General features: G+C 54.1%; 2 protein-coding genes and 1 long non-coding RNA gene across 3 annotated transcripts; 2 read left to right on the forward strand and 1 right to left on the reverse strand.

The window, feature by feature from the left end:
• Positions 1–880: 880 nt before the first annotated feature.
• On the reverse strand, positions 881–22,790 carry LOC132469281 (protein sel-1 homolog 3). Its single transcript, XM_060067220.1, has 24 exons — positions 22,552–22,790; positions 21,091–21,601; positions 20,085–20,211; positions 19,522–19,643; positions 18,413–18,528; positions 18,170–18,219; positions 17,879–18,002; positions 17,253–17,379; positions 16,699–16,839; positions 16,130–16,335; positions 14,671–14,850; positions 14,345–14,467; positions 13,644–13,784; positions 13,363–13,425; positions 12,390–12,566; positions 11,868–11,995; positions 11,252–11,335; positions 10,235–10,316; positions 9,885–9,960; positions 9,341–9,465; positions 9,045–9,166; positions 5,440–5,554; positions 4,576–4,639; positions 881–1,245 (listed from the first exon to the last, which is right to left on the reverse strand). Exons 1-24 carry the CDS (start codon positions 22,591–22,593, stop codon positions 1,016–1,018), a joined length of 3,276 nt encoding a protein of 1,091 aa, XP_059923203.1. The 5' UTR covers positions 22,594–22,790; the 3' UTR covers positions 881–1,015.
• On the forward strand, positions 5,606–7,945 carry LOC132469350 (uncharacterized). The gene is made up of 2 exons (XR_009528414.1): positions 5,606–5,935; positions 5,977–7,945. It is a non-coding gene; the product is annotated as an uncharacterized LOC132469350 (long non-coding RNA).
• Positions 22,791–23,635: 845 nt separating the features above from the next.
• LOC132469434 (proteasome subunit beta type-11-like) lies at positions 23,636–25,166 on the forward strand. Its single transcript, XM_060067401.1, has 3 exons — positions 23,636–24,311; positions 24,417–24,857; positions 25,060–25,166. The coding sequence occupies exons 1-3, from the start codon at positions 23,636–23,638 to the stop codon at positions 25,164–25,166; spliced, it is 1,224 nt and encodes a 407-aa protein (XP_059923384.1).
• Positions 25,167–25,961: the final 795 nt, after the last annotated feature.

Raw genomic sequence — 25,961 nt, forward strand, 5'->3', positions numbered from 1 at the left:
AGAGGGGGGAGAGGGAGAGAGAGAGGAGAGATAGAGAGGGTGAGAGAGAGAGAGAGAGAGAGAGAGAGTGAGAGAGAGAGGGGGGGGAGAGAAAGTGAGGGAAGGGGGAGAAGGGAGGAGGATAGAGAGAGAGAGAGGGTGAGAGAGAGGAGGGAGAGAGAGGGAGGGGGGAGGGAGAGAGGGAGAAAGAAAGAGAGAGAGAGAGAGGGGAGGGAGAGAGGGAGGGGATAGAGAGAGAGAGAGAGAGAAATGGGGGCGAGAGAGAGAGGGAGATATGGGGCAGTGATGGCCTTGGTGAAATCTTGCTGAAGCAGCCGTATTGTCCGTGGCGTCCCGCTCTAATCTCCCTGCGTGCGGCTGATAGGGAGAGCAGGGCCCCGTCGGGATAGGTGATCTATTAGGACACAAACCCCCCGGCGTCCAGTCCATCGCCCACTAGCTAGCCCGGTAGCTAGTTGCTAGTAGCTAGCTAGTAGCTAGTCTGGTGTCTAACCATTCCAGCACTGCGTGGAGCCGGCTACACGGTCAAACAGAGAGGTTCCTGCTAAGCAATGAAGCGATCCCTGCTCTCACATGTTGGCTGACTCAGTGTCCACCATTTACATCTACCTTCAGGGCCTTCAGCAGACACTTTTACCCAAAGCGACTTACAATAAGTACATTTGTCAGAAGAAAGAGAAACTACTATATATTGCTGTCGGTACAGTAAGGATGTTCATAGAACCAAGTGCCAAGCACTAACCTTCACTCAGTTAACCCATTCCCCTTGTACAACTAAGTATCTTCCCCCAGCTATTTGCTCCCTAGCTCCTTGCTCCCTAGCTCCTTCACGTCCTGCTGACCAGAAGGAAACCACCAGGCGCCACAAAGGAAAGAAAGAGCAGATATATAATTCTTTATTACAAATTGTTCCCCCCCCCCCCATGCGTTAAGGTGACGCAGGGCGCGGGAGACCCCCCGGTGTGTGGGGTCTCAGGGGGTGTCCTGATGATGTCCTAACGGTGCTGACGGAGGCTCAGAGGACGTGGAACAGCAGGGAGGTGACGTAGGCGCACAGCAACGCCCCCGACACGCTGACCACCGCCTCCGCTGCCCTCTGCAGCGGCGGGGGGGCACTGGGCGGTGGCCGGGGCCCCGGGGGGCGGCCCGCTCTGGGGGTCCCGTCGGGGGCGGGGCCTGTGAGGTCATGGTGCCGGGGTCCCCCCTGGCTCCTCCCCCTCGCCTGTGGCCTCGCAGCGCCGCCATCTGTAGGGCGACATCATCACAGGGTAAACATAGTTCACTGGGCTAGCTAGTCCGGTGGGATAGCTAGTCCGGTGGGCTAGCTAGTCCGGTGGGATAGCTAGTCTGGCTGGATAGCTAGTCCGGTGGGCTAGCTACACCGCTGGGATAGCTAGTCCGGTGGGATAGCTAGTCCGGTAGAATAGCTAGTCCGGTGGGCTAGCTAGTCCGGCTGGATAGCTAGTCCGGTGGGATAGCTAGTCCGGTAGAATAGCTAGTCCGGTGGGCTAGCTAGTCCGGCTGGATAGCTAGTCCGGTGGGATAGCTAGTCCGGTAGAATAGCTAGTCCGGTGGGCTAGCTAGTCCGGCTGGATAGCTGGTCCGGTGGGATAGCTAGTCCGCTGGGCTAGCTAGTCCGGTGGGCTAGCTAGTCCGGTGGGCTAGCTAGTCCGGTGGGATAGCTAGTCCGCTGGGCTAGTGTTTTAGTGACATCACAAGTGGGCGTGTCCACCGAGATGTACGCTTGATAGATAAGTCCACAAGCCTAAGCAGAGGATTGTAGCAAACGTTGCCCATCTATCCATCATACATCTAGGTCAGGGGTGTCAAACATACGGCCCGCCGGCCGGATAAGGCCCGCGACTTGTAGAGCATACATTTCTGAGGATGTAAAAAAAAAAGATTTTCTAAAGAAATAACCAAAATGCTCACTCCAGCCGCGATGGGGCAGCCAAAATAAAAAAAGGAAGGAATTCCACGCTTGTGGAATTCCAAGATGTTTTTCTCAAAAAGTAGAAAAGTGAACACAGAGTGCAGTGTTTTCCATGAAAAATGGACTTAGAATTATTTAGTTTCAGTGCTCAAAGAATATAATATTCGGCGCCACTATGAGATCATTATAAAGAAAAATATCACCATTTGAAAGGACATAGCCTACTGTAGACTAATTGTTAGCTGGTCTGAAGAAACTGCAGTCTACTTTTACTTTGCCGCGAGGTCAGTGATACAGCAGTGAAAGTAAGCTACTTTATTGCTCACGAGATAGTGCAAGCATCCAAGCCATTTTCTGATGGTGAGTTTGTGACAACATGCATGCTGAAGGCTGCAGAAGTCGTGTTCCCTGAAAAGTGATCTGACTTTGCCAACATTAGTCTGTCGAAGAACACTAGGTATAGGGTAACAGAGCTCTCAGGAGACTTGGGCAGCCAAATGAATGACAAAATTAAGTCATTAATTGCTTTTTCGGTTGCAATTGATGAGAGCACTGATATAACAGATATTGCTCAAATGGCCATATTTATTCGGGGTGTTGATGAGACTTTGACAATCACCGCGGAGTTCCTTGATTGGTGCCTATGAAGGACACTACAACAGCGGATGACATATTCAGCTCTCTCGTTGGAGCGCTGGACAAGGTCGGAGTGGACTGGTCCCGTGCTGTCAGCCCTGCTACAGATGGCGCACCATCAATGGTCGGGAGAAAGGCAGGTGTTGGGGGACAGACCGCAAATGGGGGACAAGATTTTTGGGCATTTCACTGTATTTTGCATCAAGAAACGTTGTGTTGCAAAACACAAAAAATGGATCATGTTATGAGTGTGGTTGTAAAAACCGTAAATTTCATCAGTTTAACACTTTTCTCAGAGATATTGACCTTCCATTTAGGCTGGCCTACCATACCACACTGAAGTACGGTGGTGAAGCCGAGGTGCCGTGCTCAAGCGATTTGCTACAAGAGGATATTGGACTGTTCATGGAGAAAATGGGTGGCCCAGTGAAGGAACTTAAATGTCCGCAGTGGGTGCAGGATCTTGCCTTTATGGTGGATATTACACAGCGACTGAAGAATCTTAACAAAATGTTGCAGGGCCGCAAAAAAATTGTCACTCAGTATAACAACAGAATACGCGCATTCAAGTTAAAACTGTCACTCTGGGAGACGCAGCTATCTAGCGGTGACACGTTTCCCATGTCTAACCGCTGTGGGTGTGACCGGACGTAATGCTGATATGGATCAATACAAAGACAAGATAACAGGATTGCTGCAGCAGTTCAAGTGGAGGTTTCAGGTCTTCAGTGAACTAGAGAAGGAATTTGCTGTTTTTCGCCCGCCATTTACAGTCATGCCTTCTGACATGCCAGATGACATCCAACTCGAGATAATTGACTTGCAGTGTGATACCAATATGAAGGAGATATTTGCGTCTGTGGGCTTGGACACATTTTATCAATATCTCTTGCCAGGGTACCCCAAATTAACATCCCTGGCTGCAAAGGTTTCATCCATGTTTGGGACTACCTATCTTGGTGAACAGGTGCTCTCTGTACTGAACCTAAATAAAACAAAGCACCGCTCAAGGTTAACAAACACACACTTGAATGACATTGTGAAATGTGCTGCTACTCAGGATTTAACACCTGATATTGATGCACTCGTAAAGGCTAAAAGATGCCAAGTTTCAGGAGCCAGCAGCAGCAAATAGACTGCAGTGAGGGAAACAAAAGGTTCATCAGCAAGTAGGCCTGGGCTTAATTCTTGTGATGCTCTTTCAGAAATGTTTGCATTCTGATGAATACAGATCTTTGAAAATTTTACTGAGGTTTCATGTTAAAAGACAATGAATATTGTGCTGTATATCATTCTCAGCTTCAATAGCCTACAAAACAGTTTGATCTGATGTAGCCTAATCTCATTGCTCATGCACTGCTATAACTTTTATGTTTGGTTATTTTATTTATATGTGTACAATAACATTTTCAAGGCAGTATGATAGCTTTCTTCATAGCTCCCACTTGAGTTTGTTTAGTGTGGTGAGTTGGTTCAGGTGTTCAGATATAAAAATGTATTCACTCAACTCTATAAAAATAAACCAGTTTTTAATGAATGTGAAATACATTTTATTTCAATTCCATTGGCTGTGAATATATTCCATCCGTGAATAAACGTGTTGTGCTAATATAGATCCTTGTGATCCATGATTATGTAGGCTACAAATGTAGGCTGAATGATAAAGCATAGTACTGAAAAACAAAGCTAAAGATTTGGAGTTGACGTAGGTTATTTTGCCATCATTTTACTGGTCCGTCCCAGTTGAGATCACATGGGCTGTATGTTGCCCCTGAACCAAAATTAGTTTGACACCCCTGATCTAGGTGGACACGCCCCCTTGTCACCAGAGCAGAGGCGGAGTTTCAAACGGCATGTCCAGACCCCCAGAGCCCTGCTCCATACCCTGGGACATCCCGCCCCCTGGTGGCCGTGGGGAGTACTGACTCAGGCTCTGGAGACCTGCTCCAGGCCATCAGATAGGACCGTCGTAGATGACCACTGTGTGTTAGTAACCAGGGACTCACCGAAGACCACCTGGAACGGCATCACCATGGCAACCGCCGCGAGGCTGAGGAGTGCCGCGTACGTCTGGAAACAAACACAGAAGAGGACTTCAACCCCGCGCATCTCCTCATCAGGTTCTAACTGGTTCCTATCCTTCATCTCATCATCAGGTTCTAACTGGTTTCTCTCCTTCATCTCCTCATCAGCTTCTAACTGGTTCCTCTCCTTCATCTCCTCACCAGGTTCTAACTGGTTCCTCTCCTTCATCTCCTCACCAGGTTCTAACTGGTTCCTCTCCTTCATCTCCTCACCCGGTTCTAACTGGTTCCTCTCCTTCATCTCCTCACCAGGTTCTAACTGGTTCCTCTCCTTCATCTCCTCACCAGGTTCTAACTGGTTCATCTCCTTCATCTCCTCACCATGTTCTAACTGGTTCCTCTCCTTCATCTCCTCATCAGGTTCTAACTGGTTCCTCTCCTTCATCTCCTCACCAGGTTCTAACTGGTTCCTCTCCTTCACCTCCTCATCAGGTTCTAACTGGTTCCTCTCCTTCATCTCCTCACCAGCTTCTAACTGGTTCCTCTCCTTCATCTCCTCACCAGGTTCTAACTGGTTCCTCTCCTTCATCTCCTCACCAGGTTCTAACTGGTTCCTCTCCTTCATCTCCTCACCAGGTTCTAACTGGTTCCTCTCCTTCATCTCCTCACCAGGTTCTAACTGGTTCCTCTCCTTCATCTCCTCACCAGGTTCTAACGATTCTCCATGTAGATGTTCACTGCCCTCATGTACTCCTACATCCTGTATTATTACAGGATGCATTATCTCCTCTCCTCTGCACTCATGGTGCTGAGGAGACTGGAGGAGAGCAGGAGGGCGGTTCCTACCAGACAGATGGTGGCCGGGTTCTGAGCCATCCTCCTCCAGGCCTGCTGGACCCGCAGCCTCATCAGAGCCAGAGAACAAGGAGTCAGGGTGCCCTCAGCCTCCATCTCCACACACCTGCGGACCACCACCAAACCCGGGGATAGACAGTACACAGACAGGACATTAAGGAGCAGGTAGGGGTTAGACAGTACAGACACAGGTCATTAAGGAGCAGGTAGGGGTTAGACAGCACAGAGACAGGTCATTAAGGAGCAGGTAGGGGTTAGACAGTACAGACAGGTCATTAAGGAGCAGGTAGGGGTTAGACAGTACAGAGACATGTCATTAAGGAGCAGGTAGGGGTTAGACAGTACAGACAGGTCATTAAGGAGCAGGTAGGGGTTAGACAGTACAGGGACAGGTCATTAAGGAGCAGGTAGGGGTTAGACAGTACAGAGACAGGTCATTAAGGAGCAGGTAGGGGTTAGACAGTACAGACAGGTCGTTAAGGAGCAGGTAGGGGTTAGACAGTACAGAGACATGTCATTAAGGAGCAGGTAGGGGTTAGACAGTACAGACAGGTCGTTAAGGAGCAGGTAGGGGTTAGACAGTACAGAGACAGGTCATTAAGGAGCAGGTAGGGGTTAGACAGTACAGACAGGTCATTAAGGAGCAGGTAGGGGTTAGACAGTACAGAGACAGGTCATTAAGGAGCAGGTAGGGGTTAGACAGTACAGAGACAGGTCATTAAGGAGCAGGTAGGGGTTAGACAGTACAGAGACAGGTCATTAAGGAACAGGTAGGGGTTAGACAGTACAGACACAGGTCATTAAGGAGCAGGTAGGGGTTAGACAGCACAGAGACAGGTCATTAAGGAGCAGGTAGGGGTTAGACAGTACAGACAGGTCATTAAGGAGCAGGTAGGGGTTAGACAGTACAGACAGGTCGTTAAGGAGCAGGTAGGGGTTAGACAGTACAGAGACAGGTCATTAAGGAGCAGGTAGGGGTTATACAGTACAGACAGGTCATTAAGGAGCAGGTAGGGGTTAGACAGTACAGAGACAGGTCATTAAGGAGCAGGTAGGGGTTAGACAGTACAGAGACAGGTCATTAAGGAGCAGGTAGGGGTTAGACAGTACAGAGACAGGTCATTAAGGAACAGGTAGGGGTTAGACAGTACAGACACAGGTCATTAAGGAGCAGGTAGGGGTTAGACAGCACAGAGACAGGTCATTAAGGAGCAGGTAGGGGTTAGACAGTACAGACAGGTCATTAAGGAGCAGGTAGGGGTTAGACAGTACAGAGACATGTCATTAAGGAGCAGGTAGGGGTTAGACAGTACAGACAGGTCATTAAGGAGCAGGTAGGGGTTAGACAGTACAGACAGGTCATTAAGGAGCAGGTAGGGGTTAGACAGTACAGAGACAGGTCATTAAGGAGCAGGTAGGGGTTGGACAGTACAGACAGGTCATTAAGGAGCAGGTAGGGGTTAGACAGTACAGGGACAGGTCATTAAGGAGCAGGTAGGGGTTAGACAGTACAGAGACAGGTCATTAAGGAGCAGGTAGGGGTTAGACAGTACAGACAGGTCGTTAAGGAGCAGGTAGGGGTTAGACAGTACAGAGACATGTCATTAAGGAGCAGGTAGGGGTTAGACAGTACAGACAGGTCGTTAAGGAGCAGGTAGGGGTTAGACAGTACAGAGACAGGTCATTAAGGAGCAGGTAGGGGTTAGACAGTACAGACAGGTCATTAAGGAGCAGGTAGGGGTTAGACAGTACAGAGACAGGTCATTAAGGAGCAGGTAGGGGTTAGACAGTACAGAGACAGGTCATTAAGGAGCAGGTAGGGGTTAGACAGTACAGAGACAGGTCATTAAGGAACAGGTAGGGGTTAGACAGTACAGACACAGGTCATTAAGGAGCAGGTAGGGGTTAGACAGTACAGACAGGTCATTAAAGAGCAGGTAGGGGTTAGACAGTACAGAGACATGTCATTAAGGAGCAGGTAGGGGTTAGACAGTACAGACAGGTCATTAAGGAGCAGGTAGGGGTTAGACAGTACAGACAGGTCATTAAGGAGCAGGTAGGGGTTAGACAGTACAGAGACAGGTCATTAAGGAGCAGGTAGGGGTTGGACAGTACAGAGACAGGTCATTAAGGAACAGGTAGGGGTTAGACAGTACAGAGAGAGGTCATTAAGGAGCAGGTAGGGGTTAGACAGTACAGACAGGTCGTTAAGGAGCAGGTAGGGGTTAGACAGTACAGAGACAGGTCATTAAGGAGCAGGTAGGGGTTAGACAGTACAGACAGGTCATTAAGGAGCAGGTAGGGGTTAGACAGTACAGAGACAGGTCATTAAGGAGCAGGTAGGGGTTAGACAGTACAGAGACAGGTCATTAAGGAGCAGGTAGGGGTTAGACAGTACAGAGACAGGTCATTAAGGAACAGGTAGGGGTTAGACAGTACAGACACAGGTCATTAAGGAGCAGGTAGGGGTTAGACAGCACAGAGACAGGTCATTAAGGAGCAGGTAGGGGTTAGACAGTACAGACAGGTCATTAAGGAGCAGGTAGGGGTTAGACAGTACAGAGACATGTCATTAAGGAGCAGGTAGGGGTTAGACAGTACAGACAGGTCATTAAGGAGCAGGTAGGGGTTAGACAGTACAGACAGGTCATTAAGGAGCAGGTAGGGGTTAGACAGTACAGAGACAGGTCATTAAGGAGCAGGTAGGGGTTGGACAGTACAGAGACAGGTCATTAAGGAGCAGGTAGGGGGGTTAGACAGTACAGAGACAGGTCGTTAAGGAGCAGGTAGGGGTTAGACGGTACAGAGACAGGTCATTAAGGAGCAGGTAGGGGTTGGACAGTACAGACAGGTCATTAAGGAGCAGGTAGGGGTTAGACAGTACAGAGACAGGTCATTAAGGAGCAGGTAGGGGTTAGACAGTACAGAGACAGGTCATTAAGGAGCAGGTAGGGGTTAGACAGTACAGAGACAGGTCATTAAGGAACAGGTAGGGGTTAGACAGTACAGACACAGGTCATTAAGGAGCAGGTAGGGGTTAGACAGCACAGAGACAGGTCATTAAGGAGCAGGTAGGGGTTAGACAGTACAGACAGGTCATTAAGGAGCAGGTAGGGGTTAGACAGTACAGAGACATGTCATTAAGGAGCAGGTAGGGGTTAGACAGTACAGACAGGTCATTAAGGAGCAGGTAGGGGTTAGACAGTACAGACAGGTCATTAAGGAGCAGGTAGGGGTTAGACAGTACAGAGACAGGTCATTAAGGAGCAGGTAGGGGTTGGACAGTACAGAGACAGGTCATTAAGGAGCAGGTAGGGGTTGGACAGTACAGAGACAGGTCATTAAGGAGCAGGTAGGGGGGTTAGACAGTACAGAGACAGGTCGTTAAGGAGCAGGTAGGGGTTAGACAGTACAGAGACAGGTCATTAAGGAGCAGGTAGGGGTTAGACAGTACAGAGACAGGTCATTAAGGAGCAGGTAGGGGGGTTAGACAGTACAGAGACAGGTCGTTAAGGAGCAGGTAGGGGTTAGACAGTACAGAGATCCACATGAGAAACAGCTCCGTCATTCCTTCCCTCCCATGGTGAAGGGGTTACCTGAGCAGGATCTTCTCCAGCAGAACGTCCGGGTGATGGTGAGCGGAGACGTTGAACTGCCGCCGGACGCCAGCGGGCAGAGCGTGTCCGTCCAGAGCCAGTGCCGCCAGGCTGAAGCACCCCTGGAGACCGGGACCATCAACACATCAGAGCCCAGAACTCCACGCGGCTTTGTGTTAAACCTGGTCTGGAGAATAAAACTATAATTCTGTTTGTTTTCCCAGTGTGTCCCACTAAGCCGCCGGAAGGTTAATTGGGGTTATGGTTGCCGCAGCGACGGGAGATTATGGTGTTACCTGAGGACTTCCCGCCGAAGCGGCCCGGATGTACATGGATACGGCCTGGCCAATCAGAGTCGAGGACTCCGTGCCGCCGGCGTCCGCAGAGTTAGAGTAGAAGTAATCTCCCATTTTCAGCAGACCTGCAATCGTAGAACAGAAAGCTAGTGCCAAAACGATAGCGCAGGGAGCTATAGGGCTATAGCACAGGGAGCTAGTGCAGTAGAACTAAAACAGAGGATCCTAGTTTAACAGAGCTAAAACCAAAAAATAAATAAAAGAGACCTGAAAAAAGTATGTTAGTTCACTGGTGTTAAAACATAGCAAGGAATGCTAGTTGAATCGTGCTAAAACATAAGATGCTATGCTAGTCAGAAGAGCTAAAACTATCATCATTGGAAGCTATTTTAGTTGAGCTAAGGCAATAGCGCAGGGAGCTAGTTCAGACAGGCTAAAGCTAGCTGTTTGTATGCTGGATTAGCCACCAGAGTCCCAGGCCTCCATCGTTCCATCCAATAATACAGGAACAACAGAGCGTAGAGTGTGGTCCTCAGGGACCTACCTGAGGGAGGGGGGTCATAGTTCAACACTGAGTAGTTTGTGTATCTCCACCGGCACTCTGGGGAGAACTGCAGCTCCTGGAACCCAGAGAAGAGATGTTCAGATACAGGATGAGATACAATACAATAAAAACACAAATTAGTGCTAAGGAAAAACAGAAATAGCTGTTAAAGTTAATGCTAAAGTAAGGACAAACAGAACAAACATTAAATTACAAAGTGGCCCAGTCCCAGTAGTTCACAATATATAAGGTTTGTGTGCAAAGTAAAAAACAAAGAGAAGTATCCTTTATATCCTTATTTAAATATTAAACGTGGATAAATCGATAAGGTGGACTCATCTCGTCCATACCTCACAGAGGTGGGCGGAGTTGGCCTGGGCCAATCCCAGCCCGGTCTCAGCACACAGGAGGTAACCCACGAGAGCCTTAGCCCTGGGGGGGAGAGGGTGGAGACACAGTGAGAGGAGCACTGGGGGGGAGGGGGGAGACACAGTGAGAGGAGCACTGGGGGGGAGAAGGGGGAGACACAGTGAGAGGAGCACTGGGGGGGAGAAGGGGGAGACACAGTGAGAGGAGCACTGGGGGGGAGAAGGGGGAGACACAGTGAGAGGAGCACTGGGGGGGAGGGGGGAGACACAGTGAGAGGAGCACTGAGGGGGAGAAGGGGGAGACACAGTGAGAGGAGCACTGAGGGGGAGAGGGGGGAGACACAGTGAGAGGAGCACTGAGGGGGAGAGGGGGGAGACACAGTGAGAGGAGCACTGGGGGGGGGGGGAGACACAGTGAGAGGAGCACTGGGGGGAGAGGGGGGAGACACAGTGAGAGGAGCACTGAGGGGGAGGGGGGGAGACACAGTGAGAGGAGCACTGGGGGGGAGGGGGGGGAGACACAGTGAGAGGAGCACTGGGGGGGAGAGGGGGGAGACACAGTGAGAGGAGCACTGGGGGGAGAGGAGAGGAGCACTGAGGGGGGGAGGGGGGGGAGGCACAGTGAGAGGAGCCCGGGGGGGAGGGGGGGGAGGCACAGTGAGAGGAGCCCGGGGGGGGGGGGAGGGGAGACACAGTGAGAGGAGCACTGGGGGGGGGGGGAGAGGAGCACTGAGGGGGGAGGGGGGGACACAGTGAGAGGAGCCCGGGGGGGAGGGGGGGAGGGGGGAGAGGCACAGTGAGAGGAGCCCGGGGGGGGGGGGGGGGGGAGAGGAGCACTGAGGGGGGGAGGGGGGGGAGGCACAGTGAGAGGAGCCCGGGGGGGGGGGGGGAGAGGAGCACTGAGGGGGGGAGGGGGGGACACAGTGAGAGGAGCCCAGGGGGGAGGCACAGTGAGAGGAGCCCGGGGGGGGGGCCTCTCTGTAACTGAGGGCTTCTTACCGGGAGCCCGGGAGGTAGGCCCTCAGGGCCGTCTTCAGCGCGTGGCCGAGGTGTCCATTCCTCTCCGACAGCGTCTTCAGCTTCCTGCAGCACAGGGAGGGGCGGAGCCTGAGCCTCAGGCCGCCCAGACGGGACACGCCCAACACGGCCTGCAGACAGCTGGGGCGTGGCTGCACGCTGTTTACAGCCCGCCGGAGGTGTGGCAAGACGCTCGACACACTTGACAAAGAGCGTGTTCTAGTGTCTGGCCCCGGGGGGGGTCCGCGGTCGGCACGCAGCAGCCTGCAGACGGGACCCCCGCGGGGCCGACGAGAGGCATGCAGCCACGCATACCGAGGCAGAAGAGCCTGTCCCGGAGGCCCACCTAAGTGGTACTTACATACTGTAGGTTACCACGTAACCTTGGTAACGGCAGCCGTAAAACCGGAATGCGGTTCTCTGGCTACATTGCTGGTTCAGGTGGGGTTTGAACCACATGCTACACGTACATATCTGCCATCTTGTTCCTTTATTTAGCCTTTTCCACCCAAGTCTTTCCATTGTTTCGCGTTTCCCTAACAGGATGATTCAAGCGTCGTCTTACTTTACAGATCTTCGCACGGCGAAGGATGCTCACCTCACCGCGAGCTCCACATCTCTGGCCACGCCCCTTAGCGTCCCCGTGGCCAGGTACCAGGCCACGTTCACGGACGCCGCCGCATGCCCCGCCCGTGAGGCAATCATGAAGCACTTGAAGGCTGCGGTCTGCAGGGACGAGACAGGGTCATGATAGCATCCTGCCCTGATGTCCTGTAACCCCCAACATCCTGTATGCCTACATTTACATTGAGCAGACACTTTTATCCAAAGCATCTTTTAACATGCACTTATAAATACTCTTTCTAATTCATACACACATTCACACAACGCCGGCGGAGTCCAACACGTAGGGCGACAGCCAGCTCGTCGGGAGCAGTGAGGGTGTAAGTCAACCCACTCTACCTCCTGAGCTTAGCCGACCCAGACATGTCCTGTCTCTAACAGGACACTGTCAATATCCCGTGCCCTATCTCTATCGGGACACAGTCAATATCCCGTGCCCTGTCTCTAGCGGGACCCTCTAGACGTTGGCTGAATGGCGGTTGCTGGCGGTCCACACCTGGTTCTTGCCCCGGTCGTCGGGGTGCTGTCCGTTGAGGTGGTACACCCCCAGGTTGTGCACGGCATCCCGGCTGCCGTTGAGCGCGGCGCGCTGGAAGTAACCGATGGCAGCGCTGACGTTCTTCATGACGGAGGCGTAGTACCAGCCTACTGCGTTCAGCGCATCCACCGAGCCCTGGGGGACAGAGATACAGCAGTTACACCAGGGTTACACCGTAGATACAACAGAGTTATACTAGAGATACACCAGGGAGACACCAGAGATACACCAGAGAGACACCAGAGATACAGCAGTGACAACAGAGATACAGCAGTAACACCAGAGTTACACATGAGTTACAGCAGAGTTACACAAGAGATACAGCAGTGACACCAGAGATACAGCAGTTACAACAGAGATACAGCAGTAACACCAGAGTTACACATGAGTTACAGCAGAGTTACACCAGAGATACAGCAGTTACACCAGAGATACAGCAGTTACACCGTAGATACACCAGAGATACAAATTAGTTACACCAGAGATACACATGAGTTACACCAGAGATATTGCAGTTACACCAGAGTTACACCAGAGTTACGCCAGAGATACAGAAGTTACACCAGTTACACCAGATATACAGCAGTTACACCAGAGTTATACAGTAGATACAGCAATTAAATCAGAGTTACACCAGAGATACAACAGATTTACACCAGAGATACAGCAGTTACACCGGAGCTACACCAGAAATACAGCAGTTACACCATGGTCACACGAGAGATAAACCAGAGTTATACTAGAGTTACACCAGAGATACACCAGAGATACACCAGAGGTACACCAGAGTTACACAAGAGATACACCAGGGTTATAGCAGAGTTACACCAGTATATCCCTAGTGTAACTCCTGAGATACACCAGAGTTATGCTGGCTTCGATAGAGGAAGGTCACACAGCAGAGTTCAGAGTGCAGCTCCTAGCCAACAACCATTTCTATCGCTTTCTCCAGGAGCCTCAAAGATTCAGTCTGGTTCTTCTCGACTCCCTGGCCCTGGAAGAACATCTAGTTGTTAATATTCATTTCATTATCAGACACTTTTATCCTTAGAGCCAAACAGTGAATTAAGATACTTAGGTCGGTTAGGAGCAGGTAGGCCTTGTGTGTATGTGTGTGTAAGCGTGTGCAACGGAGGCGTTGTGCGGCAGTATGTGTGTATAAGCATATGCAATGACGGCGTTGTGAGGCAGGATGTCTGCGTTCGGCGCCACCTTCATCAGCAGGATAGCGTAGTCGTAGATGGCGCCAGCGTCCTTCATGCGCAGGGCGATCTTCCTGTACCTCCTGACGGCGCCCGCCACGTCCCTGGTGACGCCGTTCTGCCCCCAGAAGGACATGGAGGCAAGCTGCTTCTGGGGACGAGGAGACCCACAAGACCCCGGGTCAGAGGACGAGGGGGACTCTACGGGCCCCCCAGGGAGACGAACAGCCACGATACATTCAGGGAACGAAGAAATAAGCACCATGAACAACGAAGGGTTCTGTGTGAAATACACATCTGTAACTCAAGGCGATGCACATCTGTATCCACCAGTCAAAGTACAGAAGCGCAGAGGGAGGTGAGCAGCAACCTGGAATCTTGAGGGTCATCCAAAACAGTACTTAGCATTGTGTAGCGTCTTACCCTAGCTCTCTGTGTTGTATACAGGGAATGGGTTAACCTAGTGATGGTTAGTGCTTGGCACTTGGTTCTATGCACATCCTTACTGTACCGACAGCGATATATATTGTATTTTTCTCTTTCTTCTGACAAATTATGATAAGAGCATCTGCTAAATGCCCTGAATGTAAAAAATGTGGTCCTTCTGCCTGAACACAGAACTCAGGGTGTGAGCTCACAAGTGTCCTTCTGTCAGATGTAGCGAATGTCAGTGGCTATGGATGAAGGCGTCCTGGATGTAGATGAAGGTACCTGGGACTCCACATCCCCGCTGCGCGCCTTCATCCTCAGGAAGTGGAGCATGTCGCTGGCTCCCTGCTCCACCGCCCGGAGTTGCTCCTGGTTGTCCAGGTAGACGTGTTCCACCACGTGTTGCTTTAGAGGAGACGCAGGGAGATGTTAGAGTGAGGCCAGCACCGTGCTTCTATTACTACTGCTCACGGGAATAACGGCAAGAAGGAAAAACGAACACACAAGGAATAGCAAGGAAGAAGAATATGAAAGGACAAAGAAAGAAAGAAAGAAAGAGGACCATTCAAAGAAGAGGGGATGGACAGAAGGCGGTGGTTGTCACCCACGTGGTCCTGGTGGGGTCGCTCGTCGTCGGAGACGGTCTGCGTGGCCGTGTTAGCGTAGCAGCTGTAGGCTACCTCCAGGTCCCGGGGGAAGCCGTCCAGGCCCTGGCTGTGCTTGTAGCCCAGGTGCATGAGGGCCAGGCGGTGGTCCCCCAGTGCGCCCATCAGACTGTACACGTGACCCTGGAACCACACCGCACTGGGGTCACTGGGAGAACAGTGGGGGTCACTGGGAGGGCAGTGGGGGTCACTGGGAGAGCACTGGGGGTCACTGGGAGAACAGTGGGGGTCACTGGGAGAGCACTGGGGGTCACTGGGAGAGCACTGGGGGTCACTGGGAGAGCACTGGGGGTCACTGGGAGAGCACTGGGGGTCACTGGGAGAGCACTGGGGGTCACTGGGAGAGCACTGGGGGTCACTGGGAGAACAGTGGGGGTCACTGGGAGAGCACTGGGGGTCACTGGGAGAGCACTGGGGGTCACTGGGAGAACAGTGGGGGTCACTGGGAGAACAGTGGGGGTCACTGGGAGAGCACTGGGGGTCACTGGGAGAGCACTGGGGGTCACTGGGAGAGCACTGGGGGTCACTGGGAGAGCACTGGGGGTCACTGGGAGAGCACTGGGGGTCACTGGGAGAGCACTGGGGGTCACTGGGAGAACAGTGGGGGTCACTGGGAGAACAGTGGGGGTCACTGGGAGAGCACTGGGGGTCACTGGGAGAGCACTGGGGGTCACTGGGAGAGCACTGGGGGTCACTGGGAGAGCACTGGGGGTCACTGGGAGAGCACTGGGGGTCACTGGGAGAACAGTGGGGGTCACTGGGAGAACAGTGGGGGTCACTGGGAGAGCACTGGGGGTCACTGGGAGAGCACTGGGGGTCACTGGGAGAGCACTGGGGGTCACTGGGAGAGCACTGGGGGTTAACTTGGAGACCACTGGGAGGGCACTGAGCGAGGACTGGGAAAGCACTGGGAGGGCAATGGGAAGGCAGTGGGGGGCACTGGGAGAGCACTGGCAGAGGGCTGGGAGGGCACTGGGAGAGGACTGGGAGGGCACTGGGAGGGCAATGGGAGAGGACTGGGAGAGGACTGGGAGAGGACTGGGGGAGGACTGGGAGAGCACTGGGAGGGCACTGGGAGGGTGCTGGGAGAGGACTGGGAGAGGACTGGGAGAGGACTGGGAGAGGACTGGGAGGGTGCTGGGAGAGGACTGGGGGAGGACTGGGAGAGCACTGGGAGGGCACTGGGAGGGTGCTGGGAGAGGACTGGGAGAGCACTGAAGATCACAGAGATATCTCATAAATCGTGGACATATCAGTGAACTCTCTCTGCGAGGTTAAGGAACAGGTCTGAGGACAGTGTGAGGTTTAGGGGGACCATCTAAAGGTTGAGGGGGATGTGTGGGGTTCAGGAGTACAATGTAAAGGTTTAGGAGGAACATGTAAAGGTCTATGTGTTCTCTACCTGTTCCTGGTCAACAGGACGTCCCAGCCCGGCCAGGTGGACCGTGGCCATCAGGAGGGCAGCGTGCTGGTGGCCGAGGCAACAGGAGGCCTGCAGCAGAGCGCTGAGGCTGGGAGACAGTCTGAGGCGAGTGTGGTCCGCGCTGAACATCCTCGTGGTGACGTACTCAAACAGGTGGTTCCCCAGTTCCTTCTCGCCCCAGGGTCCTAGCAAAGTTAACACATGTTGTAGTTAATAACTTAATGTTGGATGATACAGGGGTACAAAGGACAGCACTGGGACACTTAGTACTGAACATTTTAATCACATAGCATTCTAGCATTTAAAATGCTACTACTCTTTATCTGTGTATGGACACATTTGATGTGTTTGTCGTTTTCCAATCCAGGATTAATAAAGTTGATCTTATCTAACGTGTGGAGTAGCTCAGGCCCATCGAGAGGATACAGTCCCCATAAACCCCCTCCCTGTGAGTTCATCCTTAATTCATCGCCAACATCGCAGTACAGACGACAGACGTCAGCGACTCAGGCCCAGGAACACTGGTGGTCTTCAGACTCACTCCTTACCTGAGATCGGGGCCTCTGCTCGCCTCTGCAGGAACTGGAATAAAGTCCTGAGGTTCTGCTGGGAGCTACAAGACCAGGTCTGGTCACATCTGGGTCTGAGGGATCTCCTCCACAAGGTCTCGTAGTAGGGGCGACACACACCTGGGATTATATCTTCCATTACAAAACAGCACAACGTGATCAAACATGTGATTCTTTGACTTGAAATGGACCCTGAAAAAAGGATCCTGTCTGATATGTTATTGTGATGCATGCAATGGATAGTCGACAGTACGCATTGCTACTCCCGTGCCTTAGGGGGCGCTCTACCGCACCTGTTCAGTGTAACTCGTAACATTGTTCTGGTTCTAGTCAGTCAGAGTCAAAATAGATAACGTCTCGTTCTTGTGTCACTCCGTTACTTACAAGCTATCCTTATAGCAGTACCTGAGGAGAGTAAAGTAAAGATGGCATCTATATGACATAAATAACTCTCCTTTGCTGCGCCCAACACATCATGGTTAGCATGTTTGTTCACAGGATTTCTTCGCTACGTCTGTAGAACAGCTTCTGACCTTGGGGATGCAGCGGGTCCCCGTGGGCCACGGCCTCGGAGAAGGCGTGCGTGAAGGTGGCGGTCTGCTGACAGCGGTGGTGGGCGCGGCCCAGCTTCTCCGGCGTGTTCCCCAGCGTATTCTCCACCTGTAGGAACGCTCAGGCGTGAACCCCGGGCCACACAGGAGCAGAGGAACCCGAGGAACCTGGGCGGTCCGTAGGAGAGGGGGCATGCACCATGCGTGTTTGTTCCTGTTAATCAGCACTAGGCTACATGTCCACTCTGCACTCCCCTTCTAATTCATTCATCATTCAGTCTGTTCTGGCGTGTGGCGGTGACTGCGACTGGATGCCTGGACTCTCCTAATAGTTAACTGGATGAATTAACATTTTAAATGGATGATGTATGTCCATTATGGCACCCATGGCACTTCTGACCATCCCTGGAAGGAGGGATCCTCCCCTCGGCGTTGCTTTTCCAGATTCCTTCCTTGCTGATTAAGGGAGTCTTTTGCCCTCTGGGGGGCTAGGGTCGGGGCTACGGCCTGTTAAGCCCTTTGAGACTGTACCGGTGATTAAGGGCTACGCAAATACAATTGAACTGAATAGAGATGCATTAAGGTCATCTTTGTGTTACTCTGCCCACCTTCGTCGTTCCGAGGCGATAGACGACGGCCGGTCCGAAGTAGCCGTAGATTCCCCGCATGTAGCGGCTTCCTCCCATCACGAAGTAGCCATCCGTGTCGTCGTAGTGGACGTTGCTCGTGAACCTTCCACACGTCGGACAGAAACATACAGCCGTGAGTTATGAGTGAGGTGTGTCCTGTGAAGAGGACAAATCGTGCAGACGATGCCTTTCATGTTGTACTCCAAACTGCTCCTCCTCGTTGATCATCTTCTGTAACGCGCAGTGCACCAACAGAACCTCCGCGCTCACCTGTACGTGTGTGTCTGGCTGTGGTTCTTCCAAGACATCTCCAGTTTGACCTGGAAGTGAGAGGCGATGAGGTGAGACCGTGACAGGGACAGAGTGTGTACCTCAGAGTGTGTACCTCAGAGTGTGTACCTCAGAGTGTGTACCTCAGAGTGTGTACCCCAGAGTGTGTACCCCAGAGTGTGTACCTCAGAGTGTGTACATCAGAGTGTGTACCTCAGAGTGTGTACCCCAGAGTGTGCGTACCTCGGCTTGGTGAACGGAGCAGTCCAACCTGATCCACGTCAGCAGAGGGAGCGAGGCGTGAGCCTGGAAGGACTTGTCTTCACCACTGGTCAACCGGCTCTGAATCATCAGCCCCCCTGGAGAGAAGTCACACCACGCTTCAACCAGAGCAGGTCCATCACCCAGCACCCAGCAGCACCCAGCAGCACCCAGCAGCACCCAGCAGCACCCAGCACCCAGCACCCAGCACCCATCACACCACGCTTCAACCAGAGCAGGTCCATCACCCAGCACCCAGCAGCACCCAGCAGCACCCAGCAGCACCCAGCAGCACCCAGCAGCACCCAGCACCCAGCACCCAGCACCCATCACACCACGCTTCAACCAGAGCAGGTCCATCACCCAGCACCCAGCAGCACCCAGCAGCACCCAGCAGCACCCAGCAGCACCCAGCACCCAGCACCCAGCACCCATCACACCACGCTTCAACCAGAGCAGGTCCATCACCCAGCACCCAGCAGCACCCAGCAGCACCCAGCAGCACCCAGCAGCACCCAGCAGCACCCAGCACCCATCACACCACGCTTCAACCAGAGCAGGTCCATCACCCAGCACCCAGCAGCACCCAGCACCCAGCAGCACCCAGCACCCATCACACCACGCTTCAACCAGAGCAGGTCCATCACCCAGCACCCAGCAGCACCCAGCACCCAGCAGCACCCAGCACCCATCACACCACGCTTCAACCAGAGCAGGTCCATCACCCAGCACCCAGCAGCACCCAGCAGCACCCAGCACCCAGCACCCAGCACACCACGCTTCAACCAGAGCAGGTCCATCACCCAGCACCCAGCAGCACCCAGCACCCAGCAGCACCCAGCACCCATCACACCACGCTTCAACCAGAGCAGGTCCATCACCCAGCACCCAGCAGCACCCAGCACCCAGCAGCACCCAGCACCCAGCAGCACCCAGCACCCATCACACCACGCTTCAACCAGAGCAGGTCCATCACCCAGCACCCAGCAGCACCCAGCAGCACCCAGCAGCACCCAGCAGCACCCAGCACCCAGCACCCAGCACACCACGCTTCCTCCCCCCATCACCAGTCCGCTGCAATGCTCGCCCACCTGTGTTGGTCAGCATCATCAGCAGGGAGTCAAACTCCTGCTCTCTGTTGACGTGGAGCACGATGCCGCACAGCTTGGACCGACACCACTCCAGGAGGTAGACCCACACCGACACCGTCACCCTGACAACCGGGAACACAACGACGCTCAGCGGTCTTTCCGTGGTGATGGACACCGAGGCTGGATGGCGTCTGAACCAGCGTCTGTGACTGACCACGTGGATCTCACGCCTCATTAGGAGATGTTAGGAGGAAGCTCTGACGAACACGAGTCAGCGAGTCACCGAGGGCAAAGTGGAACCTCACATTCCAAAAAATCTTTTTTACAAGTTTTACTGTGCTTGCTTTAAATTCCCGACGTGTGTTATATAAATGAAGGTACTGGCTAAAGGAAGCAGAGTGCCTGATGTACAGTACTGTACTGTTCTGTACTGTGATGTACTGTACTTTACTGTACTGTACCGTACTGTACTTTACTGTACTGTACCGTACTGTATTGTACTGTACTGTACTGTGGGCCAACCCAGACACGGTTAAAGGCAGACTAGAAGAAAGTTCCAGAACCTGGGCTGTGAGATGGCGTCGCGGCGCAGGTCCTCCAGGACTCCGGCGGGGAAGCGGTGGAACGTCCTCACCACCCCGAAGCGCTCCCCGGTGCTCGCTGCCGGGAAGCGGAGGAGGTGTTCCACGCCTGCACCTCCACACAAACACAGTCAGGTTCATTTATAGCTCCTCATCACAGCCTCACCGGGCTCCGCGGTCACACGTCGAACAACACCTCCTCCCCAGAGGAGAGACATTTAGAAGGAAATAACAGAACAAGAAAGTGTTTGTATCGGTCGTCTCACAGGATAGTCTAGGAGTGAGGGGATCCACTCTCAAGGTTCTGGGAGATAAAGGTTATAGAAGCTGAAGGTTCTAGGAGTGAGGGGTTCCACTATCTAGGTTCTGGGAGATAAAGGGTCTAGAAGCCGAAGGTTCTAGAAGCTGAAGGTTCTAGGAGTGAGGGGATCCACTCAGAGCTAAAGGTTCTAGGAACTTAAGGTTCTAGAAGCTGAAGGTTCTGGGTCAGGAAGGTTTGAACCACAATGTCTGCAGCCAATAGACATAGAGCAATATACTCTAACCATAGATGTGTGTAGGATAAGGTACTTCTGCCAGAACAATTTTGTCCTAATTTGGTGAAGCTCTCCATCCCAGCATGGTGCTAGGGGCTGGGTTCTCTCACTGTCTGCAGTGACGTTCTCCTGAGCTGTGGTGATGTTCTACTGAGCTGTGGTGATGTTCTACTGAGCTGTGGTGATGTTCTACTGAGCTGTGGTGACGTTCTCCTGAGCTGTGGTGACGTTCTCCTGAGCTGTGGTGACGTTCTCCTGAGCTGTGGTGACGTTCTCCTGAGCTGTGGTGACGTTCTCCTGAGCTGTGGTGACGTTCTCCTGAGCTGTGGTGACGTTCTCCTGAGCTGTGGTGACGTTCTAAGTGTCAGACCAACAACAGTGTGAGGCGGAGAGACGGTGCTAGAGGGAGTGACGCAGTGCGAGAGGCGTGGCGGCGGTGAGTGCGGTCCGACCTGCCCCCTGCGGACACTGATGCGTTGTGACGGCCGCGCTCCACAGCAGCGCAGCGGACCACGAGGGGCAGCCGGTGGGGGGTCTGAGAGGGCGCTGGGAGGGGGGCGTGACCCTCAGCACCGCCGCCGCCCTTACCGCCGCGCCGGCGTACGACCCCGACCCTGAGCTGTCGTTCAGACCCGCCACCCAGGCGCGAAGGACCCCTCCGCGGGCGTCCACCACGTGCCGGTTGTAGAAGCCCCGTCTGAAGGCCAGCGAGGGGGGCAGCCGGAGCCGGGTCCGGCGGGGTCTGGGGGACCCGGGCCGGGCCCAGGTCGTCTGGAGGACCAGCGGGGGGGCCCCGGTGGATGTGGAGACCAGCAGCTGCACCGTGAGGCGGCAGGGCCCCGTGCAGAGGGACCGGAGGGCCACAGAGTCCTGGACCGGGGCCCCCGGGGGCGAGACGAAGGCCACGGAGCTGCGGACCCCCCTGGGGGCTGGGGAGGACCAGGCTGGGGGGTGGAGAGCACACTGGGAGAGCAGAGAGGTCAGAGGTCAGCCTGCCCACGCAGCAGGTTAGGGTCGACAGTGGAATGCTGGGTGGGAACACGCAGCACACGCTACAGTTAACATAAACAACGGGACGGAAACATGTGTACCGGATGGTACCGGTGTAGAGTAGGACATGTATGTACGTAATCTATCCATGATCTGTGGTTACAAAGAGTACATATTGTATTAACAAGTGTGTGATAAATGCCAGAAGGTAGAAGTGTCTGGCTGTGTTTACTTACATAGTTAAGTTATTCTTCAAACGGATTGCATCACACTGTCATCATATAGAAGCCACAACTAATGCTTCATTCACGGGAGTAAATCCACACTGTTTACAGGTTAGGAGGGAGAGACTGAGATGGAGGGAGAGAGACAGAGACAGACAGAGAGAGAGGGAGACAGAGACAGAGACAGACAGAGAGAGAGGGAGACAGAGACAGAGACAGAGACAGAAAGAGAGAGAGAGAGAGAGGGAGAGAGAGAGAGACAGAGACAGACAGAGAGATAGGGAGAGAGAGACAGAGACAAAGACAGAGAAAGAGAGAGACAGAGAGAGACAGAGAAACACAGAGAGAGAGACAGAGACAGACAGAGAGAGAGGGAGACAGAGACAGAGACAGACAGAGAGAGAGGGAGACAGAGACAGAGACAGAGACAGAAAGAGAGAGAGAGAGAGAGGGAGAGAGAGACAGAGACAGACAGAGAGATAGGGAGAGAGAGACAGAGACAAAGACAGAGAAAGAGAGAGACAGAGAGAGACAGAGAAACACAGAGAGAGAGACAGAGACAGACAGAGAGAGAGAGGGAGAGAAAGAGAGAGAGAGAGAGAGAGAGACAGAGACAGACAGAGAGAGAGAGGGAGAGAGAGACATGAGAGGGAGAGAGATGTTGGTGTTGTTGCCAGATGAGTGCAGCGTGGGTCTCACCATGAGCCAGGCCAGAACGGCGTAGCCTCCGCAGTGACGCATCGTCTCGCTGCAGGGTCGGGTTTCGCAGGGACGCGGGTCAGTCCAGGCGCGAGCAGATGTTACAGGGTGAACTACGACCTCTCCAGAGGTTAGAGTTTGGACTACGACCTCTCCAGAAGGCAGCGGTTCATCTCTCTTTGGGGTATCTACGTGTGTCTCCAATGCCTCCTGCGTAGTCTGTTGTCCTCCACACAACACTGAGCAAACTGGATCTACCGGTGCATCCAGCAGGAGTTGTTCAGCCGCAGGTCTACCGCTGAATTCCCAGACACCGCCTGCTCCCTGACAGCCTCAGGGCTTGGCTATCTGGGTTCTGATTGGCCGACTTCTTTTGTAAATGTGTGTATATATATATATATATTTCATCACTGGGTCACTTCTCTTTGTTCACATTTGCATTCATACACCGTATTATACTGTGATGTACTGGAACTTAGCCCTTTTTGGCTAGTACTTTTTATTTGTATTGTATCTTATCCTGTGTTTTCCTCCGCTGCTGGGCTGTTGTAACAAAGGTATTTCCCCTCCGGTTGATTGATAAAGCTGTTATCCCTTCATCTTACTCTGTTGGTATTTTCCCGGATGACCCCTTTTCCGTCAATTGGAACTTTATTTGTGTGATTCCCGTCAAAACATGGAACTCAGCAGAACCTGATCCCCCGGCCCAGCTAATGAGCCGTGGGCCCGGCACGCCGCCGTGGAGGGAGTGAGTCACAGCTGGGCTGATGGGTGTTTACTCAAGGCTGAGGAGGTGAGGGCGTGTCCACTAAGGGCCAGGTATTTAAGAACCTCCCAGTGTACCGCCAGGCATGCACTGCAACCTGACTGCAAACAGCTAGACACTGATAAGAGACCTCACTGCCTATAGCCTGACACTCAGTTTAGACCTCGACACAGGTTTAGACATACACCCAGACACTGGCTCTGAACCTCACTGCAAACAGCCTGACACTCGCTCTGAACCTCCCTGCATACCCCTAGACACGCAGCTCAAACGTGTCTCAGAAAACAACTAGGCAGCTGGTAAAGGACCTGGTGAACGATGGCTCTAGAAGACCTCTGTGGTCTGCAGGCCCTGGGGAGGTCTCTGAGGGGGTCTCTGGGGGGTCTCACTCCAGATTTGGGTCCCATGGGGTCTCCCACAGAGAAGAGAAGGGGCCGTTACGCCGGCGACGTGCCCCTGAGCAGCACCGCTAGCGTCTTGAGCTTCTCCGTTCCAGTGGGCCGGTATCTGGACCGCAGCCCCATCGACTTCGGACAGACGGCGCCCGACTACGCCCCCACGCCCGACGCGTCCCGGTGGTCCGCTGGCGGTCCGGGCGGGCCGGACTTCGCCCCCGGCGCTGGGCCGGACTCCAGCCCCGGCGCCGTGCCCCTCCCCTTCCCCACGGCCCACGGGACCACCACGCTGGGCTTCCTGTTCCAGGGCGGCGTGCTGGCGGCGGCCGACACACGGTCCAGCTGCTCCGGCCTGGTGGCGTGCCCCGCCTCCCGGAAGGTGGTGCCGCTGCACCGCCACCTGTTGGCCCTCGGCTCCGGCACCTCGGCTGACATCGCCCTGTGGCGCCGCATCCTGGCCCGCGAGCTGCGGCTGTACCAGCTGCGGCACGGCCGGAGGCTCACCACCGGGGGCGCCGCCAAGCTGCTGGCCCTCATGCTGCACCCCTTCAAGGGCACCGAGCTGTGCGTGGCCGCCACCCTCTGCGGGTGGGACGGGGGCGGGGCCGACGGGGGCAGGGCCGACGGGGGCGGGGCCGACGGGGGCGGGGCCGACGGGGGCGGGGCCGACGGGGGCGGGGCTGGCGGTGGCGCGGCCGACGGAGAGCCGCTGGGCGCCGCTGACCTGGATCCTCAACTCCCGGCCTTGGACTGGAGCGGTCAAGGAGGAGCTCCGGCCCTCGGCGGTGACGTAGCGGAGGCCCCAGCGAGGGCGGGGCCCCCGGGCGGCGGGGCGGGGACCTCAAGGGGCGGGGCCAGGCTGTACTACGTGTGCAGTGACGGGAAGCGCCTGCGGGGGGAGCTGTTCTCGGTGGGCTCCGGGTCGCCCTACGCCTACTCGGTCCTGGATGAGGAGGTGCGCTGGGGCCTCTCGGTGGAGCAGGCCGCGCGGGCCGGCCGCGAGGCCGTCTACAGGGCCTCGCGGCGGGACGCGTACTCAGGGAACTGCGTGGACGTGTTCCTGGTCACGGCCCGGGGCTGGAGCCGGCGGCCGCGGGAGGACCTGGGGGAGGAGTACTACCGGGAGCAGGAGGGGCTGGAGGAGGGCCTGAGGGGGAGGAGGGAGGAGGAGGAGGGCCTGAGGAGGACGAGGGAGGAGGAGGAGGGCCTGAGGAGGACGAGGGAGGAGGAGGAGGGCCTGAGGAGGATGAGGGAGGAGGAGGAGGAGGAGGAGGTTCGTTCGCACCAAACAAAGACATGAACGCTGAGACCTGCTCTGGCAGACAGGGGCCCCCTGACGTGTGATAGACGCTGGGGGGCCCAGCGCCCGGCCCCGGAGGGACGGCTCCAAGCTCCGCTACGACGCTAATACGCTGCTACGTTATCTGGTGCAAGCTAGAGTCCTGCAGCGCTAAGGCCTTTAATAAAACACTCATGCTAATGCAAGGTCTTGTCTCTCTCTTTAATGTCAATGTTGAGGTCTTGTATCTCTTTAACATCAGCGTTGAAGTCTTGTGTCTCTTTAACGTCATCGTTGAGGTCTTGTGTCTCTTTAACGTCAGCGATGAGGTCTTGTCTCTCATTAAAGTCAGCGTTGAGGTCTAGTCTCTCTTTAACGTCAGCGTTGGGGTCTTGTCTCTCTGTAACGTCAGCATTGCGGTCTTGTCTCTCTTTAACGTCAGCGTTGGGGTCTTGTCTCTCTCTAACGTCAGCGTTGGGGTCTTGTCTCTCTCTAACGTCAGCGTTGGGGTCTTGTCTCTCTCTAACGTCAGCATTGCGGTCTTGTCTCTCTTTAACGTCAGCGTTGGGGTCTTGTCTCTCTCTAACGTCAGCGTTGAGGTCTAGTCTCTCTTTCACTGAGGTTGGCCAAACGACGAGATGTCCGCCCGGGGAATGGAATAATTGCTTTGCATTAAAATGTCGCTTGCGTCGCTGGTTCTCCGTCAGAGATGATTTGTGCAGAATGAAGGCCCACCCACGACCCGATCCCCGATAAGAGGAGGATGAGGAGGCCCACTGCGATGAAGATGATTCAGGGTGAATTAAAAATAGCGGGTCAATGACAGACAGACAGGTAGGCAGACAGGCAGACAGACAGTCAAATAGAGTGACTGAGATGGAGAGAAAGAATGAGAGAGAGAGAGAGAGAGAGAGAGAGAGAGAGAGAGAGAGAGAGAGAGAGAGAGAGAGAGAGAGAGAGAATTAACATA

Source organism: Gadus macrocephalus, chromosome 12 (assembly GCF_031168955.1).
Source record: "Gadus macrocephalus chromosome 12, ASM3116895v1".
In the NCBI taxonomy this organism is placed as follows: Eukaryota; Metazoa; Chordata; class Actinopteri; order Gadiformes; family Gadidae; genus Gadus; species Gadus macrocephalus.

Coding starts and splice junctions, on each gene's coding strand:
- LOC132469434 (XM_060067401.1), top strand. CDS start 23,636: ATGGCTCTAGAAGACCTCTGTGGTCTGCAGGCCCTGGGGAGGTCTCTG. Junction 24,312..24,416: donor CCTCTGCGGGTGGGACGGGG/GCGGGGCCGACG, acceptor CGGCCGACGGAG/AGCCGCTGGGCGCCGCTGAC. Junction 24,858..25,059: donor GCAGGAGGGGCTGGAGGAGG/GCCTGAGGGGGA, acceptor GACGTGTGATAG/ACGCTGGGGGGCCCAGCGCC.
- LOC132469281 (XM_060067220.1), bottom strand. CDS start 22,593: ATGCGTCACTGCGGAGGCTACGCCGTTCTGGCCTGGCTCATG. Junction 14,468..14,670: donor AGCGACCCCACCAGGACCAC/GTGGGTGACAAC, acceptor TCTCCTCTAAAG/CAACACGTGGTGGAACACGT. Junction 13,785..14,344: donor GCGGGGATGTGGAGTCCCAG/GTACCTTCATCT, acceptor CCTCGTCCCCAG/AAGCAGCTTGCCTCCATGTC.